This window comes from Marmota flaviventris, chromosome 12 (assembly GCF_047511675.1).
Source record: "Marmota flaviventris isolate mMarFla1 chromosome 12, mMarFla1.hap1, whole genome shotgun sequence".
Lineage (NCBI taxonomy): Eukaryota > Metazoa > Chordata > Mammalia > Rodentia > Sciuridae > Marmota > Marmota flaviventris.
This window is the reverse complement of record NC_092509.1, coordinates 38424316-38447358: the sequence shown is the minus strand read 5'-3', so window position 1 is coordinate 38447358 and position 23043 is coordinate 38424316. Positions and strand designations below refer to the sequence as shown.

At 44.7% G+C, this 23043-nt stretch overlaps 1 protein-coding gene across 3 annotated transcripts in view; it reads right to left on the bottom strand.

The window, feature by feature from the left end:
- The window catches only part of Fam171a1 (family with sequence similarity 171 member A1), a 115786-nt gene that overhangs the window by 29457 nt on the left and 63286 nt on the right, over nucleotides 1-23043 (bottom strand). For 2 of the 3 annotated variants that reach the window (XM_027928645.2, XM_071599869.1), the window contains exons 2-4: nucleotides 20037-20264; nucleotides 13583-13675; nucleotides 3514-3672 (exon numbers count right to left, since the gene is read on the bottom strand). In XM_027928645.2, coding sequence (XP_027784446.2) covers nucleotides 3514-3672; nucleotides 13583-13675; nucleotides 20037-20264 — 480 coding nt within the window. Of the gene's footprint in view, nucleotides 1-3513; nucleotides 3673-5046; nucleotides 8460-13582; nucleotides 13676-20036; nucleotides 20265-23043 lie in introns of those variants that run through there. The other variant, XM_071599870.1, reaches the window with a different exon arrangement.

Sequence of the window (23043 nt, the reverse complement as noted above, 5' to 3'; positions counted from 1 at the left end):
AAGGAGGGTGGACTAAATGCCTTCTCAAGGATATGGACATAAATATTCTCAGCTGTAAACATTCAGAAGTAAGCCAACATTGCAGGAATGAGCATATTGGCTGAACGCAATACGCATTAGGTTCCTGTCACTGAGAGTCCCTTTAGAAGTTCTCTAGGTCCCTTAAAACATGGTAGGTAGTCACACCTGCATTCTGGAAGCCTCTCTGCTTCATCAGTACTCCATTAAAGGCCTTCTACTCGACGCCTCCCTGAAGATGCTCTACCCTCCTGTTTTCTTTGTTCTGAAATGATTCATACTTTAAGGGCTAAGTTATTTCCCTTCCACTCTTTGAGTTCTCTATATAGTTAGGCTTCCCTTTCTGCCCATCTTTTTTTTTTTTTTTTTGGTCCTGGGGATTGAATTCAGGGGTGCTTAACCACTCAGCCACACCCCCCAGCCCTTTTTATTTTTTATTTTGAGATGGACTCTTGCTAAATTGCTTAGGGCCTTGCTAAGTTGCTGAGGCTGACTCTGAACTGGTGATCCTCCTGCCTCCGCCTCCTGAGCAGCTGGGATTACAGGTGTGCACCACTGTGCCTGGTGTTCTGCCCCAGCTTGATGTAACTTGACAGGTGTCAGGGCAAAGCACAGGAGGAGTGGGAAGCACAACGGGCAGCTAGAAGACAGTGGTCTCATCTCAAGCTTCCAGTTGATTAGTTACTTGTAACATGAACAGTTCAGCTTAGGCACCAGGGTTCTCTTTGGCTTTGCATTCTCCTCCAGTTTCAGGGTTGAGTATCCCTGATCTGGAAAATCTTTTTTTTGTGTGTGTGATACTTGGGATTGAACCCAGGGGGCGCTCTACCACTAAGCTACATCTCCAACCCTTTTTATTCAGAGACAGATCTCACTAAGTTACTGAGGGTTTAATAAGTTGTTGAGGCTGGCCTCCAACTTGTGATCCTTTTGTCTCAGCCTCCCATACTGCTGGGATTACAGGTGTGAGCCACTGTGCTCTGCTCCTGATTCCAGATCAAATCTGAAATCCAGATTTCTAAATCCCATGATGCTGAATTGGTAATGTCTATGTAAATATATATATAAAAAAATACCCTCTTCAAAAATCTGAAATATTTTTTGCCCAAGTATTTTGGGTAAAGGATAATCAGCCTGTCACCAACTTTTTGGGGTTGTAGGACAACTGGCAACTTGATCCTTTATTGTCCCCTCTCTGTCTTCCTGGAGTTGCCAGCAGAAGTTATTCCTTTAAGCCCCCTTGGGAATGCCATAGAGCAGGTCAGTGCTTTCTTAGTAGCCAGGGGGAGACTGTGATGCTGGAAGGCACAATGTCTTTGGCCTGTGGAAGAGGAGGGCAACTCCTTGTGACGCCAGGAAGCCACAGAGCAGAGGGACTGGAAAGCTTGAGTGGGAAGTGGCTGAGCTCTCTATGTTCTCTAAACTGGACACAACTGCCCTTATGACATCCAAAGAAAACCTCCTTCTAATCCCTTTTGCATGTTCCTCTGTTTCTTTCCACCTTTGCTGACCTTACAGATATGACCTCTCATCCCATAGGCACATCTGGTCTGGGTTCTCCCTCTAAGCTGAGATCTCTTAGATGCCTTTTATAAAGCAGGGGCAAGTAATCGTGGGGCAGAAGAGAAGCTGTGCCCAAGCTGGGACTGAGGCCTGAATGGAGCTCAGAAGCCTCAGCCTTATGGTGCTTAGTGGCACCCAAGCTTAGGCCCTCTAGGCGAATGTGACTATACCGCAGGCTGGATGCCTTTCTTGGTAGGTCTCAGAGAAGGCCTATCCTTTCTAGGTCAATTCATCGGTTATTTCAGTGGAAAAGAATTTTAATGTCACCTTCCAAAGACCTTCTCTTTTCCCTGTGAAACAGAGTGATTTTAAAATAAAATAAACTCCTCTAAAATCAATAGTCCTGTGTCATTGTGTTCTTCTTGCCCAAGTCTTCTCAGATTTCATCATTTATTCAAAAGCTATTGGAAGCAGGACACGGAAAATTTAATGAGCTCTGAAAAATGAGGCTGTACCTCTGACTTGGGGTTTTATGATTGTGTTCCCTTTTGTTGGGGACACTGGAAACAAGTTAGGATGGTCTCAAATGTGCAAGAGAAAAACAATGCTTCTCTCTTGAACATTTAAAGTAAAAGTAAATATTTTTCCCCAAGAATATTTACTAAAATGACACACATCTGTCTGATGGCAAAGGACTGACAAACTAATCACACCACCAGTACACAAAAACTAAAGAGAGAAACAATTCTCAAAATAAGTACTGCAGAGGGAAGAAAAGTGAATAAGAAATGACCAGGTCACCTTCATCTCTAACAAGAAACTTATTAATACGCTATAAAATGTTTCCGGTTTAAAAGCTTTTTCAGAGTTATAAATTTATGTAAAGTACTGGAAAATCAAGTAAAGTTCAATGAAAGTGTCCCTAGGAAATGCAGTAACAGACCCAGCACAATTTAACTCAGAACAGCCTCTGGTTTTCAATTTTATGCTGTATCTAGTCTAAATTGGGGGAAAGAAGAGGCAGACAAGACGGCAATTTAGGGCTTCAAAAACCTTTCTCTCCTTGTGCACCGTGGGAGGAATGAGGATCATGTTGTCACCAAGTGCCCCGGAGAACTGTGCTGTTGGGTATGAATGAAGATCTTCTCTGGTAAGGAATTATCCCCTACTCTCTGGCTGGTAGCTTTTGGCTACTCTGATCTTGTGGCTGGATATGTGTCAGGCTATGATAATGACAATGACAGAGCTGACATAGAGATCTGCCAGGAGATTCCAAATAACATCAAAGCCTGGCTATCCTGAGACACTCCAAGGAACCCCCTCTTCGGAGCCCTTTCCAATCCCCTTTGAAGGAAAGAAAGGCAGAGAAAGCAAGTGCAGAGAGAGGGAATATGTGGAGAACACTGGATGGACACAGATGATAAAGAACAGAAGCTCCCTGCTACTTAGGGTCCCATGGGCTGGTGGGGTGTGGAGTGCCGTTGCTCATCTGCAAATGAGGCCCAGTGCCACCCTTTCCCCTCCCAGCTGTGACTGTGGTGGAGGTGGCTAGGAACTCCTCCAGGGCAGCTGGGCAGGCTGCTGCACATATTCCAGAGGCAAGTGGGACCAGGTGAAGGTCAGGGAGGCAGAAATCCCCTAATACTGATCTCATATGTAAAAAGAAAAAAAATACAATTTCAAGTATAAAATGTTCTCTGAATTGAATATAATTCACCAAAGGACAGCCTAGAGAAGGTACTTCCGGCATCTGGAACCAGCAGAAAGGCTGGAGGAGACCAATTCACTAAAACACCACTCGGCAGCAGTGCAGACTGAATTTGTTAAATGCGCTGGTGGAACCTAACAGAACAGATGCCCTTGAACTTGTGGGGAGAATTCTGCTCTTTTCCCCTTCGATACTTATGCTTCCAGCCATATTGAAAACCAACAAATACAAAACAAAACCCAGAAGCTCCCACCTGAAAATCAAAGAAAAGAGATTCAAATTACCTGTTCCATTTCCATCTAATCCTCGCAAATAAGGAAAACTGTCCACCTCCGAGGGAGAACTGGCAGCCGTGAGGAAAGCAGTCAGGTCGCTGTAGCTGGTGTTCTCAGGCAACCTCAGGGCCCTTCTCTGGAAATGAACGCGAGGCTGTGGCCGGGCACCTGCAGGGATTAACCTCTGAGTTACCTCCCCGAGGAGGAGCTGTTTCAGTTTCAGAAAATGCCAAACCAGGAGGGGCTTCTCCAGGGTTTCCACTTGCCTCCCCACCCGGCTCCTTCCCAGGCTGCCTCCCATCCCTCATTCAGGCAGGACACAAAAATGTGGCAACATGCTATTATGGGGCGAGGAATAATAGCCCATTGTCACAATTGTTTTGACACAGGATGTTATTTAGGTTTTTAACAAAAAGCTTTTTCCAAGTTCTATTTGTGAACAGTCTCGTCACTGCAGGACGTTTGCCTGTGGATCGGTAACGTTTTGGGAAAGTCTCAGTAAATGAAACAAGCATTTGACAATTAATCTCTTTACACAAACAATGCCAGAGATATGCTTTGACACCAGTACAAACCCATCCTTCATCTCTCTCTGGCAAAATCTGGTTTAACTCTAGAGACCGGAGTGAAGCAAACCAAGGGGATGGAATGTTCAGTCTTGGAAAGAATCGCAGACAAGAGCCCCCCAGTACAACTGCTCTGATCCCGTGGAAGCTGCCATCTGGCAGCTCGACTGTTTCTCAGGGGTGCTTACTAGTTGTGTCAGATTATGTCACAGGTTTTATAATGAAATGATGCAAAATTATGCCTCTTCACCAAGTCCTGCTCCTTTGTGAGAAGGCTGGTGTACCCAAACAGTTACCTTGTGATGTCACCTGCGGTTTACCCTTTTCTAGATGTTATGATTGCAAAGCTTGAATCTGTTTGTATCTAATGCAATGGTGATAGTCACACGATGTGAAGTTGGGAAGTAATTTTGCATAAACCCAGCAGAAACATCATTAAGACAAAAACTGTAATATCCTACCCCCAGCATGAGGTTGAAGCTGAGCCAAAGGCTCCTTCTTTCCAACCCACAGCTGGCCTAGTATACCAGCCTTGCCAGGAGTGGGTGGTGTTTAAGCCCACCCCAGGGTTCCCCTTAACTTGCAAGGGAGGAAGAGCCTATCCAGAAGTATTCTAGATGAAGCAAGAGCTTGAAAGAATCAATGAGTCCAAGGTTCTCTTTCTACAGGCAAGACCATGAAAGCCCAAAAGACTGATAAAATTATATCTTGGATAGGGTCATCTTGGCTACCTGTGACCTCAGTGGTGGACGGTCACAGTGCTCCTTCCACCTCCTAAAAATCACTGATATGATCCGTCCTCTGGCTGGCTGTCCTCTGTGAAACACAGGCCCAGGTTCAGAGCCCTTGCAGCCAGGTGCCCAAAGTCACGACGGTCCTATCTCACTCAGGTCACTTCCACTGAAACTCACTGCACACATCCATCAGTCCAGTTGCAGACCGTCCACATCCTGTAACATCCCTAAAACAAACGCACCGCGATATACCAGGCTCTGCGAGGGCATCTGTATTTTTCAACATTTCCTCCATTTTCTTAGCCAGGTTTTCTTTTCTTTTGATTCTTCTGAATACTCATCTCTCACTCTTGCTGTTTCCTTGGTCTGCAATGAATCCAGCTTCCTCACAGTCCCCAGGAAGGCCGTGTGTCCTATTGGGAGCAGTTTGCTCCTAACCCCTTCCCTCCCCTGGGCTGAACACAAGCTGCACAGCCCCACCACAGGTAGGAAGTCCAAGTCAGCCTTCTCCCTTTTCATCTCTTCACCCTGACTACATACCAGCAGTCACGGCTTCTCAGTTTTTCAACAATAGGGACATACATTTCTCTGCTGCTATTCTGTCAAAATAATGCTGTAATTAGTTATACGCTGCTGAGTAGGGGCCTGGGCTTCACACACCAGGAAAGCAAAGGATTTGGCGAACAGGAAGAAAAGAATGGTGTGCCTACAGGTGACAGGGTGAAGGGGGAGCTGGGCCTTGCCCAGGTTGGCCGATACAGAACAGAGTGGGATCTGGGCACACAGCCTCCGTGAGACACGAGGGTTGAGATCCTTGTGCGGGTGAGAGACAGAAACCTACTCAGACAGACCAGAGAAAGGGGAGGCTGCTGGTGGACGAGGGAGAGACACAGACTGACCAACTAGGCCTTTCAGAGCTGGCCAGGAACCTAGAGACCACAGACCTTGGGGGGCTTTGGCCTCATTCCCAATCATTCCTATTCTCATTCTCCCCTCCTTCTACTCCTGAGCAGATCACATACATCATGCATTTGGATGGAAGATGCATCTCTCTATTCTCCCTCCCTTTTCTGTGTCCCCTCCCTTCCTTGAGCAGGAGAATTTGGACAGACATTCGGGGCCTCTCTGTTGTGGCTAGAGCAAGAGATATCTAGGGGGCTATGCTAGGGCAAGTTTGTGAGGAAGGAAGTGGTTGGCCCAGTGGCTCTGACACTCACTGTCGCTGCCATGACACAGATACTGTCTGCTGAGGGGCCCAGCATGCTCCCCCAGCTGACTGCAGCCCAAACCCATGACTGGTGAAATGATAGAGACATCTGAGGAATCTAAGGGCACAGGTTATTCTAAGCCACAGCCTAAACATTTCTAAATGGGTATATGTGGGTTGGGGGAGTGGTTATGGCTGGCCTATCTTCACGCATTAAAGCTGCTAAATTTTCACATGACTGGGTGGGAATGGGGCTGAAGAGTGTCCCAGCCTGCCTGTCAACCCTGCTTGCCTCTTTCACATTCCTCACAGCAGCTGTTTGAAACTTCTCCTGTTCTTCTCACACTTAGGGCTCCATCCTCATCCTCAAAATGTTTAGATTTGACTTTGCTGAAAACACTGGGTCCTCCACTTCCTCTCTGCACTTCTCTCTCCTCCAAGGTCAACCCCAACCCCTACCCCTATGGTTGCTTGCTTGTTTATTGTAAGATGTGGCTGCACCAACAATTCTTGCCTTTGTCCAAACCTCTTTGTCTATAGGCTTTTCCTCCCTCACCAACAATTAGATTCATTTCCTCCCCATCTAGAAAAATCACAATCAAACATTACTTTGACTCTGTTATACGCAGAAGCAAGTGATTTCTACCCAGCCTCCAATGATGTGGCGTTTACCCTCAACACATGCTAGAAATGTTGACTGCATAATCCACAAACCCCATGACCACTTCTTAGTCTTTATCCTCACCGACCTCTTCACAATGGTCCACACTGTTCGCTGTCCCCACCCACGAACCCCCTCCTTCCTGGCATTCATAGCCCTGCACACTAGTTCTCCCCAGAGTCTGCTTTTCCCCTTGCAAGTACTTTTCTTTTCCTCCTGCCTCCAGATGAAATGGTTCCTAAGGGGCTGCTTTCATGGCTCTGCCATTTCTCTACTCTCTCTTCAGTGAGTTCCCTCCATTGTTATAACCTTGACCATCACTGTCCTCTCCAGCCCGGAACTCTTTTCTAACCTCCACATCTGCATTTCCCCTTTACTTCTAGGGTATTTCTACCCAGATGCCCATCTTGCACTCCAAAATCATCATGGACTTTCTCATTTAATGATCCCATATCCTTCCCAACATCCAGTTTTGACTCCAGGTCAATATCATCATTTTCCTTTTCTAATATCTTTCATATTCACTCAAGTGCCAAGACTGGCCAATCTGCCTTTGTCAACATTTCTTACATCATCTTTCCCTCCCTTTCTGCCTCCACCCTTTGTTACCCTCTGTTAGCTTTTCCTCAACTATTGTAAGGTTCTCCTAACTGTCCCCCTGCCTCAGTCTTACCCCATTTCTGTTCTGAGATACACACTGATCCTTTCACTTACTCACACACAGATTGTTCTAAGATACCACATCGATCATGTCCTAGAGACCAAAACTACTACTTCCTTTTCAAGTGAGAGGCACAGATTGGTGCTTAAGAATTTATAAAGTTATATGTTATATACATACACATACATATATACATATGTGTGATATATAACTTATATAACTTTATAAATTATAACATTCATTCTTAATTCTAAAGCACCAATCTATACCTCTCTCTCTATATATATGCTATCTATCTATGTGTGTGTGTGTGTGTGTGTGTGTGTGTGGTGTGTTTGTGTGTGTAGAGGAGGGGAAGGTAAAGAACACACACACACACACACACACACACACAATACTTACAACAACCCTGTGAAGAAGGAACTCTCTTCTCTCTTTATGGGTGAAGAAACTAAAGCCCAAAGAAATTAAACAACTTGGCCAAAGTCATTCTGCTTGTAAGAGGCATAAATCTTTTCAAACTTCTGTGTCCCTTTCTATTATCCCATGCCTACCTCAAAATAGATGCTCAATTACCAATCAGCCCCCAGTTATCTGGCCAAAAAAGACCACACAATTCTGTGTTTCTATGTATTTTCATGCTCATCTTCATGTCTGAGACTTCTGCCTACCGTTTCTATTCTCACAGTTTACATATCATCCAAAATGCTTCTCAAATGCCACCTCTTTCCATATCCTTTCTTGACCCCATCCCAAGCTCTAAGCTCCATATGTGTCTCCCGGATAGTCCAAACATGACTGTGCCTTGTGCCATGTTTATATGGATATTTGTATATCTCCCTAATCAGAGACACTATGAGAGAAGAAAATGGGTGGTAGAGTCACTTAACTCCAGGCCTAGGACCTTCTTCTACCACCTTTTCAGTGAGTAGCTTTGGCCTTCATGCTCTTTATCATTAAAATGGAAATGAATCATATCCATCTCCTAATATGGTTGTTGTGGTGTTAGTTCAGAACACACATGTAAAGTGCCCTACAGTGCCTCAGGAGCAGGATAAGGTGCAGGATAAGCATTACTTTACCAGCTCCTCTTCTTTAAAGACAGGTGTGCTGTGGAATGCACTACACCATGTCCTGACCACACCTGATGCTCAGCAATGCTTACAGAAGTGAATGAGAAGATGGGCTATACTCGGCAACTTGCCGTATTCCAATTATGCTTTACCCTAATTCCAACTAGAGCAGGATCACCAATGCTCTGGGCCAGGTAATGCTGTGTTGGGATGCAGGCTGTCCCGTGCACTGTCGTACATTTAATAGCATTTTGGGCTTCTACCCACTAGATGCCAGTAGCAGCCCTCAAGATGGGACATCCAAAATGTCCCAGATGCTAAATGCCCCATTGGTTAACCACTCTCTATATATTTTGAGAATCTGCACAATGATCCCCCAAACCTGCCGAGAGTCTCCTGCATCACGGACACAGGAGATATAAAGAGGTAAAGTACAAAGCCTCTGTGTTCCTGGACTCAAGAGTCGAGAAGGCAAATGTGGAAATGGCTTACTAATCATAGTGTCCTAAGTTCTGGAATATGTGAGGAGGCAGATGGGAAGAGACAGAGAGATGTCTGACAGGCCAGCACATGCCCAGAGGCTAAGGAAATGTGCGCACCAAGCACAGACTGCTTGGAACCCAGGGGCAGAGGATGAGCTTGTGAAGGGCACAGTGTGTGCCACTCAAGAGCTGGACTTGAGTGGGCCTGCAGGGAGGGTCATGGGAGTTCCTGGTATAGGAGTGAAACAATGATATTTGTTTTTACCCAATTCTGATAGCAGGTGGGGAATGGCTATGGGTAGGGAGGGCCTAATGCTGAGGCTGCTATGAAGTGGCTCAAGTGAGAAATGATAAAGCTCCAAATAAAGACAGCGACACTGGGGGGTTGACACAGAAGAGGTGTCTCGAGTTGAAAATCATTTTTGGACTAAGTGATAGGCAGGGAAGTAAGAACCTCTGAGGGAGGTGAGAAGAAAGGAACAAAGTGATGGGCAGAGATGGTAAAGAAGGAGAAATGAGAGTCAAGAAGGAAGCAATGGGGAGGGTTTAAAGCTGGGCAGAAGTCAATCAGAAGGAGGACTGAAAAGGGGTTGTTGGATCTGGCAATTCCAGCTCCGCTAAACTCAGCAAGAGAAATTTCTAAAGAATAGCCTGGGGCCCAGTAAAAGGGAGCCTGAAGGAATGCACAAGCAAGAGGAGATTCTCCAGTTTGGGAGGGAAAGAAAATGAGGAGACTGTAATTTGAGGAAGGTGTAAGAAGGGCTTCTCTTTAAATGGCAGACATAAGCAATCTTGAGAGCTGAGAAAGAACTAGAAGAGAACAATGCAAGATCCAGCACAAAGGGAGGAAGGTTGCAAAGGAGGAGAAGATGAGGAATGGAGCCAGTGGGAATGTGAAGGGACTCAGTGGGGCAGACAAACTGCAGGAAGAAATCTGAGCAGGTCCCTGTGAGAGAGGGAGCAGAAGCCAGGGGACGGAAGCCACCATGCCCCGAAGGCCTTGATTTTTCACTCTGAAACAATCAGCAAAGTCACTGCTAAGAGATGGGGCACGAAGGTGGGCGCAGGAGAGGCTTCGGCACATGTCCTGAGGAACAGAAAAGGGACTGTGCAGGGCACAGTGAAGAGGCCCGGCCAAGGATGGAGACTGCTGGTCTGGGTGGTGCCAGTTGGCCTGTTGACAGATGAACAGCCAGGAGCAGTCTGGAGCATCTTGCCTTATCTTCCTATTCACTGTCATCACATTCTGGGTCATTTCTCCCAGGATGGCACTCAGGCCTCTGAAAGGCAGAGCTGCACGTTAGTCCCCAGTTCAATGTTCTCTTCTTCCATTCTCTTCTCATTGCACTGACAAATCAATTTGCCAGCATTTTACAACAAAGAGCACATTTTCATGTACAGCCTCTGCGGAGGGAAATTCCTCTAACGGACCAGTTACTCAGTTGCCCGCCCCACTCTTTCTCTTCACTGTTATAAGACTGTTCCAGGCTTTCTTTATAAAAGAATACCAACACTAACAAGACAACCACTTCCTTTACTTTTAAAATGCAAGGAGTGATGACTGCTAAGGCCAATTCCATTGGAAACATGCATTTACTGTAGCTTGGATGTTTGCAGGCATGTACAGAATCCTACTTAGTTTGATGAGAAACTGTTTTATTGATGAATCAGAACAGACTTTTGGAAATATCACAAAGTATCTATCACAGAAGGAAGAAAGCAGATCATCATTTTATTTTCATAGAAAAACTCTCATTACTGTGAGTTTACTCTCTATCTTATTTGGTTGACACCATTTTAAAGTCAAAACCCCAGCTGCAGCGTTGAGAGTTTGCCTGGGGAGAACAATGCGTCCATTCCCCTTCTCTTCCCATCGCCATCTCTCCCCGAGTAGCCTTCATTCCCTTGAAGCTTTTCCTCTAGTGTCACATCAAACAATGCAGCATCATCTCACACAGCACGTGCTCCACGTGAAGCTTCACAAATGATCCACCGTCATACTCCCTACTCCTTTTCCCAGGCTTGTCTGACACATCAGACCCTCCAAGCAACACGTTCGAATAAACGGGCTTACAGCACTTCACATTTCTAAGCAGGCAAGAATTTATTCTTTCCCTCTTCTAAACCCGCTGAAAAAATAATAAATGCAACCACATAGGACCAGCTTGAGAATAAAAACAATATACCTTTCATAAATTCAGTGATATGTTGGTTTTGGAGATTGGAAGTGCTTTCCTTCCAACTGGCAACCCATCCATTATTATTATAATAGTGCCATGCCAAGGAATAGTACAAGTAAATGTTATTAAACTCATGAAATAGGGTAAGTTAAGAAAATTAACAAAACGTCTGTAATTTTAAGAAGCTGGCATGGAAATGGGATTACAAAAGGAAGAAATGATTCTCAGTTGATTTCTGGTTAGCCACAGGAGACAGAGATACAATAGACTAAATAAATTAATTGCTAACGAAAACTACCTGAATGACTTACCTCCTTGGGTTTACTTATCTGATCACACTTCTTGCTCCAGAGAGAAAGAGCTATTCAAGTACTGTGTGTGTGTGTGTGTGTGTGTGTGTGTGTGCGCGTGCGTGGGTGTGAGTGTGCATTTTGTTTTAGCATTCATAAACAAGAAAAATATTGACCATGGAATAAGCTGTCTATATAAGGAGGTTCAAAAAAGCAGTTGGCTTTTGGCTGTCTTTTTGTATTTGTTTACTCCATCAGTGAATTACTCACTGGGTACCTGTCACAAGGCAGGCACAGGGCCAGACCCTGGAGGTACCAAGATGGTGAAACACAGTTGTTGCCCTTTGGGTTTTAAATTTAGTTGAGGAGTGTGCCACTAAGCCTGGCAGACAAGGAGGAGTTGTTAAAGGATCCAGAGCCCCTGGCTGGTGGGTTATTTATAAGGATCTGAGGAACAAAAAGGGATAGCGGGGCTTGTGGGCACCTGAGGACAGGACCCGTTGGGTATTGAAAGTGCAGGAGCTGGCCCAGCTGGCCCTGGGCTGAGGACAGCTCTGGGATGACCAGGAAGGAGTGTTGTGTGGGATTCCCTCTCACTCCAGTGCCATTAGCAAGACTCCACTAACCCAGCTCTGCCTCCTTCTGACCTGCTTCTAAATGGCCTCCTCTTCCTACTCATCCTTTCTGTTCTAACTGGCTCACAGGCGAGGGCACAGGCCCAGCCTGCACCTCAGAACCAGTCAGCTGCAATTCCTACGTCTCCTGGAGTCTTAGTTCAGTCTGGGTAAAAGGAAGAGAGGCCAGAGCTGCTGACTTCAGCCAGGTCCCAAGCCCTGGCCACTCTATGGAATGGCTACCCCTATGCTGGGTGTCTGCTCCAGATCCAGACACCATGGCCTGGAGTCACATGATCCAAAGCCCTTGGCAGGTGAGGTTGCAAGGCAAGGCAGTTGGCACAACTCTCATCTCCAGTGGAGATACAGGAAGGACCTGGAGTATGGGACATTGAAGCTAGCCTTATTGTCCAGGGAGGGTCTGAAGATGGAATTTATTCTTTCCCACTTCTAAACCCACTGATGGAAGGTGAGGTGGGATGTTCCACACAGAAAATAGGAAAAGAAACTCAGGCTGGAACAGAACACATGAGGGAGAAGAACACTTAGAAGGGAGGTTGAGTCCAGATCCCAGAGACCTGTGGTTCCTCAGGAAGGAGACTGATTTTATTCTTTGGTAAAGGGGGGCCAGAGAGGGAGAGACTCAAGGCACAAAGTCTAGTTGATTCTTCTGTATTTCAGCTCCAATCCTGCTGCAAAGACTGCAGACCAGCATGCTAGCTGGGGGCAACTGCAGAGACTCACCAGGACCCGAGGAAGCACCTGGGAATGGCAGTGCAAATGGCAGTGCAGGCAGAGGGGTAGTGACTGGCAGTGACTTGGGCTGGGGGTCAGCTTCACTGTAATTGCATTTGACTCATGGAAATAAGAAGAGGAGAAAAGGTCATACACACCCCTACATGGGGAGAGGAGGATGACTGCTTACAGACTACACATGACAGGGACTCTGCAATCCCTCATGAAACCCCTCAGAGCCTTGAGAGGAGATACTTGAGGCTGGCAGGTGACAGTGAAGAGGTGACAAGGAGGTCAGACAGCCATGATGCAATACAGTGTGGCCATGACTCTGGATCCTACAGATTTAAGCACTGGTCACAAATACCTCACTAAGGACAGATGGAAAGGGAAGAAATGACATGTTTTCTCCTGTAGGGAACCAGTGTCAAAGATGGCGCTGGAGGAAAAGAGCAGAGGCTATCAATGACTCTGTGGGGCCTACAAGGGACAAGGGAGAAGAGAAAGCAATATTTGGACACTTATTAGCCTTTGAGATTGACCATGCCCACTAGGAAATGCAGCCAGGTGTGCCCTGGACTGTGACGCAGACAAAATTAACAATCTCTCCTTTGGAGAGGAGAGAAGATGGAGGACAATCCCCTTTTTCCCTTCACACACTTAAAGGATGGGTCTGACAGAAATAAGACTACAGTCAAGTGGTAGTTTAGCCAAAATTTAGATGTGTTGTGACCTCACAGGGACAAAACACGTTATGTCTCAGTTTTGGATAAATTCATTTCTGTGACCATCCAACAACATGTGGGGTCCCTCATGAGATTTGAGTAGTCGGCCCCCAAGTTACTCTTGCTTCCCTTTTTAAATATGAAACCTACCTTGGAATCCTGATACTATTTGGACAACATCTTCATAGACCATTAGAGTAGCAGATCGTTCTGGAAGCAGGCCAAGGCTTAGCGAAGAAAATACTGCAGGAACAAAGATGGACACGAGTTTATTCTGACATTCAAATCCAAAGGCCCCTCTAGTTTTCTAGGTACTCTGCATTCTTTTAATTTTCTGATGTCAAATCAATCGATAATATTGATTTTTCAAGATGATTAGTAAAAGCCCTTCAAAATACCACAAGAGTATTACAATCTCTTATATACAAATTGTTTGCCCTACAATAATCAAAAGAGAAATTTGGTTAAAAGTTTTTTAGTAAATTAACGGCCTCATTGCACTAGGAATATATTAAAAACTTAATGCATACACTATATAAGCACAGAATACGTAATGTTAGATATTAACATTAAGAAAAAAATTTTAAATATGTATTTAGATCATGTGTGCCTCATGGTAAAAGAATATTTGCCCCATATCCTGGAATCTAATAACATGAGAGAACTTATGCCATTTAAAAAGTACTGCTTAAGTACCAACAACAAATTTCATGAAGCTTATACATTTTTTGGTAGAATGTACAGATATAAGAAAAAACATGCATTATAGAATAATGATAATCATTAACATTCCCAAGCCCTTATAACAGGCAGACATTATTCTAAATCCTTTGGTTTTGGCCATTTGTCTACTAAATATTGAAACACCTCTCTCAAGTGTTATTAGCTATTACTAACATGTCCATTTTACAGGTAATGGAACAGGTTTAAAGGTGAGGAAATAATGGGCCCTTCATTACCTAGCTGATAAGTGCAAGGAGCCAGGCTTTGAACTCTGGAGCTCAAACTCTGGAAACAACCAGGTAAATGTTTGTCTACTGATGAACAGAAAAAATAAAGTGTATTATATACACACAAGGGGATATTATTCATCCATAAACAGGAAGTAGTACAGACATGCCAGGAACTTTTGGATTGGTCACTGTGGGGAGTGTTTTATGGGGGAAGTGGTGGTTTAAGTCACAGAAGTTGGGGTGATCTCAGGCCCTTTGCTCAAAACACACTGCCTGTTGCCTATTCAGTGCTGGTAGGGCAAGTGTGGGTGAGGCTGAGCTTTGTGAAGTGTTTTTGTTTGCATATTTGTTTTTAGTGCTAGGGATAGAACCCAAGGACCCAGGCTCTGGTTACATGAGTGCTGTGTTATTGAGCCAAGTCCCTAGCCCAGCATCCTTAAGTTTAATGAATTCTAAACACGTTTATTGAGCCTTTCCTATATCAGACATGTTTCAGGAGCCGGGATCCAGTGGCGACCAAGAGATCTATCTGATCGCCCGGCCCCATGCAGAGGTTGCGTGAAGGACTGGTGGCATAAAGCAGGGAGCGAGAGGGGTTTCAAAGGAAGCCCCGTGTTTAGTGTTTGTGCTTTGAGTTTTGTGTCCTCTGACAGTTCCATCTGGACTTTTTCCCTACAGCATTGGGCAGTGGCACTTGGGGATGGGAGGCAGCCACAGCAGAGGGAGTGGTGAGTTGGAGAACTGCTTTGGGGGGCAGGGGGACACCCCTGGCGTGGACATCGGCATGGGTGGGTACGGGTACACCTTTGCCCCCCATGTCCAGCACTACATAAAGGAGCAGTGCAGGGTCAGGGTGACTCACCAGGACTCTGCAGCTGCAAAAGGGAGTGTCACAAACATGGCCAGGCACAAAGGGCCACACACTGATTCCATTTATATGCGATATCCAGAAAGGCAAACCCAAGAGACAGAAGGCAAATGAGTGGTTGCCAGGTGCTGGAAGGGGTGGGGGAACAGCAAGTCAGGGGATGGGATTCTGGGTGGGGGTGGAAAAGGCTAGAACCAGGGGCCACGTGGTGGCTGCACAAATGGTGCATTTTATGGCACATGAATTACATCTTGAACATCAAAATGAACAGAAAAGAGAATTTACCTCAGGGGTTCAAAGTTCAGACATGGTTGGGAGGAAGAATGAGAAGAAACTGCTACAACAAAGGGTTTTGGGAGCTTCTGCCTCTGCCTGCCTGCGCCTGCCTGCCTGGCCATGGGTGGTTCCATTAGCGGGAGGAGCCCTAACATGGTTAAATCCTCGTTATTGTAACCTCTAACACTAACCCTGTTGTCTAATGGCATAGGGCACCTAGTGGCAAGGAAGAAAGGACAGGACCCCTGTGGAGGGTATGTCTGTAGGAAATAGTTCACCTCCAAATGCTGCAGTGCCACACTCTGTCTCTCCGTGTGCAGCTCTGGCCCAGAGCTCGCCCAGAGCGTTAAAGCATTTTCTAGGCCCGGAACACTCTGTCTGACTGGCACGGGGGTCCCTGAGCTCTGAACTACCTGTGGGCATGTCCTTCAAGAGTTACGTGACCAACCACTGCAGTGTGTTTTGAAAACTTTTCTCCCCTAAACATGGTACATAGGGCAGCTGCTCTGGCAAACTGTTCTCAAAAGAGGAAAAAAATGATTCTTATAATGAGCCTGCTGAACCTGCTGAGTATGACAGGGGCTTCCTGGAGCAGGAGGCCTCCCAAACCCACTGAGTACCCAGGGTGGGAAGTGGCAGAGAGGCCCCAGGAGTTTCAAGCAGATGGTACTTCTACCCATCTCAGACTGATGCCCAGAGGTCCTTTTCACATCAAGTAGATTTTTTTTTTTTTGGTGCTGGGATGGAACTCAGGGACTTGTATACGCTAGGCAAGTGCTCTACCACTGAGCCATTCCCCCAACCAGACCCTCCAACCCCCTTTTTAAAGTTAGATCTTGTTTATTTGGTGCTGGGGATTGAACCCAGGGCCTTGTGCAGGCAAGGCAAGCACTTTACCAACTGAGATATATCCCCAGCCCCACAGACCCTTAGTTTTTGATAAATTGAGAGAAAGGAACATCTAACTTCATCTGGAAGAGGCAGGAAGAACAGAAAGCAGTCCAGGTGGGCTTTATAAAACAAAAGACAAGCTTGCCAAGTGAGGGATGGTAATCGAATAGCAGCTTGGACAAACACAGAGAGGCCAGACTCTTTTAGGGAATGACAACCGCCCAAGGCAGCCAGACCAAGAGGCAGGTCAAGGAGCAATAGCAGGGGGGGGGGGGGGAGGATCTGCACGTCATCTTTACTCCCATCTGCTGCCGCCCAAGGATTTTAGGCTGGCATATAATATAACTAGACAATTGCATTTTCAGATGCAGTGCTCAGTGGCATAGTGGGTGGTTTTCGGGGGGAGGGGGGGAGGCAGATTAACCTGGCCAGAGGCTACTGCAACAGCCCTGGATCACTGTAATAACTCTGGCTGAGACAAAGGCTGTTGAGAAGGAAACAATTCAGATGTAGAGTGACAGTTTTCAGTGGATGGATTGGATTTTTATGTAGTTAAATTTGTGCTTTCCTGTTTGCCAAAGGTGAAGAGGGCTCTCTCTATGCTAGGCTCCCCAGTCCCCAATCTATACCCACTTCTATGAAAGGGGAAAAAACTCAACACATCCTCTAGGAACTATTGCTAAGGATGAAAAAAGAAATTCACTCCAAGATCTCATAAGGAGGCTCATGCAAACTAAAACACTGTGTGCGCACACAGTATAGAAAACATTTGTTAGTTTTGATTTTTTCATATTAATTTTAGAAGAGGCTCCCGGCTCTTTTCTCTTCCTTGCCCAATTATCTGAAATACCAAAAGTGTTAAGACCTGACCTACAAAAGAAAAAAAGTGACAAAAGCAATAATCTACTCTGCTTTTTACAAGAGGCTCATATAAATTTTGGTTGCTTCCTGTCTCATTTCAGTTAAGAGTATCTTTATTATGTTGAAAAGCCAAGCAGAATAAAATAATCAAAGACCAGGGGAGGTGCTTGAAAGTTATCCAGTTTAATCAATTTCATTTTAGAACTAAGAAACACAGGCTCAGAAACTCTTGATAGGCCCAAGCTATGTGGGGCCGGCTAGGGGAGGGCAGGCCTGGTACTGGGTGTCTTCATGCCTCATCCAAAATTCTTCCAATTAAACTACACTATTGCCATTATTTGACTCATTTAAGGAAATGGATATCATGGAAATGGTTTCTTTTTCTCAAAGAATCATCATGTCAACATAGTCAAAATTAATAAAACTGGAGCACAGTTGATCTTCATTATTCATGGATTCCATCTCTGCAAATGTGCCTACTTGCTAAAATTTACTTGTCACTTTAAAATCAATGCTCTTGGTGTTTTACAAGCCTATGGAAAGAGTAGCCAAAGATGTGACTCTCCCAATGCACACACTTCCAGTGGAGACACTGGACACTCTGCATTTTGTTTCAGCTCTCATCTCTAAGTGTCCTTTTCTCCATTTATTTAGCTGCTAAGCTTTTCACATTTTTTTCCACTTTCTGTTGGTGATTTCACTACTGAAAATGGACCTAAGCTTAATACTGAAGTGCTGTCTAGGTTTCTTAGTGAGAGAAGGTTGGGATATGCCTTATGGAGAAAATATGCATGATAGAAAAGCTTGCTTCAGCTACAGTGCTGTGGGCCATGAGCCCAATGTTAACCAGCCAACAACAAATGTTAAATAAGGTATTTTTAAACAGAAACGCAAATACAACATTGTGAGCAGAGGCTCCAGGAACAAACATACCCTGTGCTTCCCTCATAGCACTGGTTCAGTATGTGCTAACTCCATCTTTGAGGCAACTTTATAGACTGTAACTTCCACAAATAATGTCAGTTGACTGGACTTAGTGTGGCTGTTCACCTAACACAGGCAGATACTGTCTAAATTTTCCCTAGATTATTTCCAGTGACTTCACAGTATAGAAAATAATGAAGTCAACCGTGTTTCTTTGTTGTGAGATGGAACCTAATAAATATGTCCTTTCCTCTTTTGCTTGCTCTCAGGGTTCTGTCCCAGGCCCACAGTCCTCCATTATTTGGTACACCTCATAGTTTTGACTCTCATGTGGATACTTCTGATATCCTCCAACTAAACTTCTAGCCCAGACCTCTCTCTAGGAACCACAGTGCACTTCAAACTGAAGGCTGGTTATGCTCACTTGGTATCCCCAGAGGCAATTTAACCAAATATATATTACACTAAACTTATCATCAGCCACCACTCCAACACCTGTCCCTCTCCTCCTGTTTCCCTGATCTCCTTTAGGGTCTCCATCCACCTCTGCTTGCACCTGGAGCTTGGGGGAGCCTGGCATGGTCTTCTAAGCCTATTGCCTCCCCTTGCAGGTCCTGTCCAGTTTCACCAGCCAGAAATCTGAGGTTCAACTCTAGTTTCTTCTACTTGCTCTTCTACCTTACCTCTTTCCCATCCATTCTCCAAGGCCTTTCAAATCCTGACTAAAAACACCCTGTGTGATGGAAATCATTTCTATGGCTGACTTCATAACCAAACTTGAAACTATCTAGGCCGAGTTCCAGATCTGGTGCCCAGGGCAGTGTCTGGTATATAGTAGGTACTTTATAAAATTAAATTGAAATACAAAGAATTTTATGAATTTGAGAAGACACTGGGGCTTTATAAAGCAGAAAAAGCTCTTCTAGGTGTGGCCACACATCCTCAGGGCAGCTGGGTCCCTGCAAGGAGTGTGTTTGGCTATGCTGCAGGACGGAGCTGAGCACTGACATGGGTATTTTTCCTGGCACTGCCCTCAATGCTATGCACTTACTGACCACCTACTGTGCTGGGTGCTGTAGGGTAGTTTACCTGTGGTGACTAATTTTTGGTCAGAACCACTCCACAAGGTAGTCTTAGCTCCAATTTACGGAACTGGCACGGGAGCTAGAGGGCTCCTCTGCAGAGGGGACCAGAGCCCAATCAGTCGGTTTCTAAAGCCTGTGCTGTCGTGACTCTCAGCCCCAGCTTTGCCACTCACCAGTCTTGGTGTCAACATACAGTATGCTCTGGGTACCAGGTGGAGTCTGAGGTCAGAGGACAGAGGGGCCCAGTGGCTGCCACTCCCCAACTACCCTACCTTGAATTGAAGCTGTGTTAGGCATTGTCTTTGCTCCTGGCAGTGGACACACTATTCTGTGTGACCAATAGGAAAGGGGAAAGACCTTTGGACATCCTTGCACTTGGGCCCCTGGTGTGACAGTAGAGGAAGAAGGCCCCAGCAGCTGATGAGGACATTGTGCGCTAAAGCCCAGTTACACACATAGTCCTACTAGTTATCATGGTGCAAAGTGAAGTGGTGGGCAGATGAACAGAAACGCTCAAGCTTCTGATTCCACTGTGTGTATGTAACATGGCAGCCAGCTTCACAAGTTGACCCCATTCCCCCCCCCCCCCCCACCACCTAACGGGGCCCCAAAAGGTAAGCAGAAAATCAACACACAGGTTTTACTGACTGTCTGACTTACACCTTCAAAACCACTTCTGTTCTGACTCCGGCATCATCTGCCAATACCACGAAGTCTGTTTTAGACAAAGATTAAGAACACCTTACCAGGTAATCGGATTGGCTTCCATGGGGCAGAATTTGGCACATAGGCATGCTTGGTGGCGGTGACGATTAACTGACTGCCCAGCTTGTACTGGAACTTGACGAAAGCGACACCATCTGTCCCTGATGTGCCAGAGGCAATGGAGACCTGGTTGGCAAAGATCTCAATAAGAGCATCTGCGATGGGCTGGTGGGTACTGGCGTCGCTGACGTGCACCTTCAGTGTGACTTCTAGAAACAGAAGAAGCAAAGAGAACAGCTGTTGTGAATCAAGAAGCAGCAATATCAATACTGCCATACCTGTGATAAGAGGCGGAAGGTGGGCCACGCTAAGACAATCTAGGTCAACACCCTCAGTGTGGGTCATTGTGACTGGGGACTTTTCTTCTTAGAGGTCTGCCTTTTACTTTAAATAATTTCCTACTTTCTTCAAAGCCACTGCCTGTCATCCACAGCTTCCTTCTTAACTCCTTCCTGTTTATTCCAACAGATAATTGAGAGACAGGTTCTATCCACTCAACACGCTGGACAACAAAAACAATGGTCTTTCATCCTTTCCCGCATTGCTGGTAAACAGCCCCAAAAGGGCTCTGGCCACTACAGAAGGGAAATACATGCTTGGTGCAGGATAAAATCGACAATGTGAAAATCTAGGATGTGATGGTACCTGATACACTTAGTCAGTTCTCCAATTTTATCCATGTATCTTCATGCAGACTTGCAGAAGGTATACCACACACAGTTTCTCACTGAAATTGGTCTTCCATGTCTCCAAATAGTATGCTAAATTACAACATTAAACTCATTTTCATAATATTCATATGGCAAAAATCCTCTCAAAGAGGGCAAGTGGGAAGAGCTCTGTAGGGCTTCATTGATGATTTATGTAATTTTATGTAAATGTAACGTTTACTAACAATTGGGATTAGGTTTCAAATCCTTTTAAGTTTGCTGAGAAGGCAAAAACCACAAATATTTGTAAAAAAAAAAGGATTCATGAATAAACAGAGAAAGAGGGAGTTCACTCTAATCAGTACAAGATTTTATCACTTCAATTTCTTCTAATATGGGGAGCCTAGCTTATGTTCTGTAATTATATACTTTGGAAGCAATTACTTAGCACCTTCTTTTGGTGAGACAGAACAGGAGAAAATGTCAAAATGGTTGGGTAATTCTTACAGACCACTGGGGTATCATTTTAATAAGAGTAACATTGAGACTATTCATTCAACAGTAAACGAAATTACTACTACTAAGAGACAACCAGAGGAGAAACCTGACCAGGAGAGGCATTACTAACAGTAGTCTCCTTTTGCAGATAAAAAAGAAGAGCCTATAAAGGGATCCAAACCTAAGCATGCATTAAGATGTACCCTGTTTCTTTGTGGTTAGTGAGAGTTGTAGGACACTGGGGTAGTTGTTATTACACTGAAACGGGGACATCACTCTTTCACTCCTTATCCATCACCAAGTCCTGCTGATTTTGATTCCAAAATACACATCTCGAAGCTGGCCCTTCTTCTGTATCCATGCTGACATTACTCTATTTCAGGCCCTCACCATCTATCTTCCAGACTGCTGCTCAGTCTTTCTAAAAAAAATTGTCCCCATCTTCAAACCTAATCCTTAAAGTTCCACTGAAGTCAGGGGGAACTAGCTAAAATACTGAGCTGACCTTGAACCACTTTAGTTGTCCCCTTCCCATCACCTGTAGCAGGGGAGAACAACTGCAGCCAAACCCTCAAGCCAAATGTGGCCCATGGCTTGATTTTGAATGGTCCATAAGCCAAACATGATTTTTACACTTTTAAATGACTAAAAAAAAAAAATCAAAAGAATAATATTTTGTGTCACAAGAAAATGATCTTGAATTTGAATTTCAGTGACTATGAAGTTTTTTAAATTGTTCTTTTTAGTTATACATGAAATTAGAATCTATTTTGATATATTTACACAAGCATGGAATATATCTTATTCTAATTAGGATCTCAGTCTTGTGGATATACATTTTCCCATAAAGTTTTATTGGAACATAGCCTAAGTGTCCCTGTTTCATTTATTTCATATATATATATATATGTGTGTGTGTGTGTGTGTGTGTGTGTGTATATATATATATATATATATATATATATATATATATATATATATATTAGTTGTAGCTGGACACAACACCTTTATTTTTATTTGTTTATTTTTTATGTGGTGCTTGAGGACCAAACACAGCGCCTCGCACATGCTAGGCGCATGCTCTACTGCTGAGCCACAACCCCAGCCCATTTATTTCTTTTTCTTTTCTTTTTTTTTTTTAAAGAGAGAGAGAGAATATTTTTTTAATATTTATTTTTCAGTTTTCGGCGGACACAACATCTTTGTTTGTATGTGGTGCTGAGGATCAAACCTGGGCCGCACGCATGCCAGGCGAGCGCGCTACCGCTTGAGCCACATCCCCAGCCCACATTTATTTCTTATTCACTATTTTTTAAGTAGTTACTACCAAGATACTTTTGAAAAGCATTAATCAATTCAGATAATTAACGAACTGTACTTAGAAAATATTTACCAATCAACTATTGTAAGCTTAGCATGATATTAGGTGCTGTGGGAGATTTAAAAAAGAAAGAAAGAAAAAGATATATGGCTCCATTTTTAGAGTTTACAGTTTTTGGTGGGGAGAAAGGCAGACCATGTGGGTACCAGAAAAGGAAAAGGATGAAACAGGGTTAGTCAATGTGAAAAAGAAGAGGCTAATGAGATCTGGGGTTAGTGTGCAAAATCAAGAGGAAAGAACAAAGATCTGGAAGCATCCACTGAGATGGGTGACAGCCAGAGATTTACAGAAGGATGTGGCAGGACCATGCTTCAATGGTACGGACGTGGCTTTCTGGGAAGGAGCTGTACACATACTGACCCTGATTATGGGTTACAGGGTTCGGTGGAGAATGTTTCCTGGAAGACATGACAAGTGAGGCCGTGACCAGAAGGATGGGGGACACGCAGACGAGTCTTG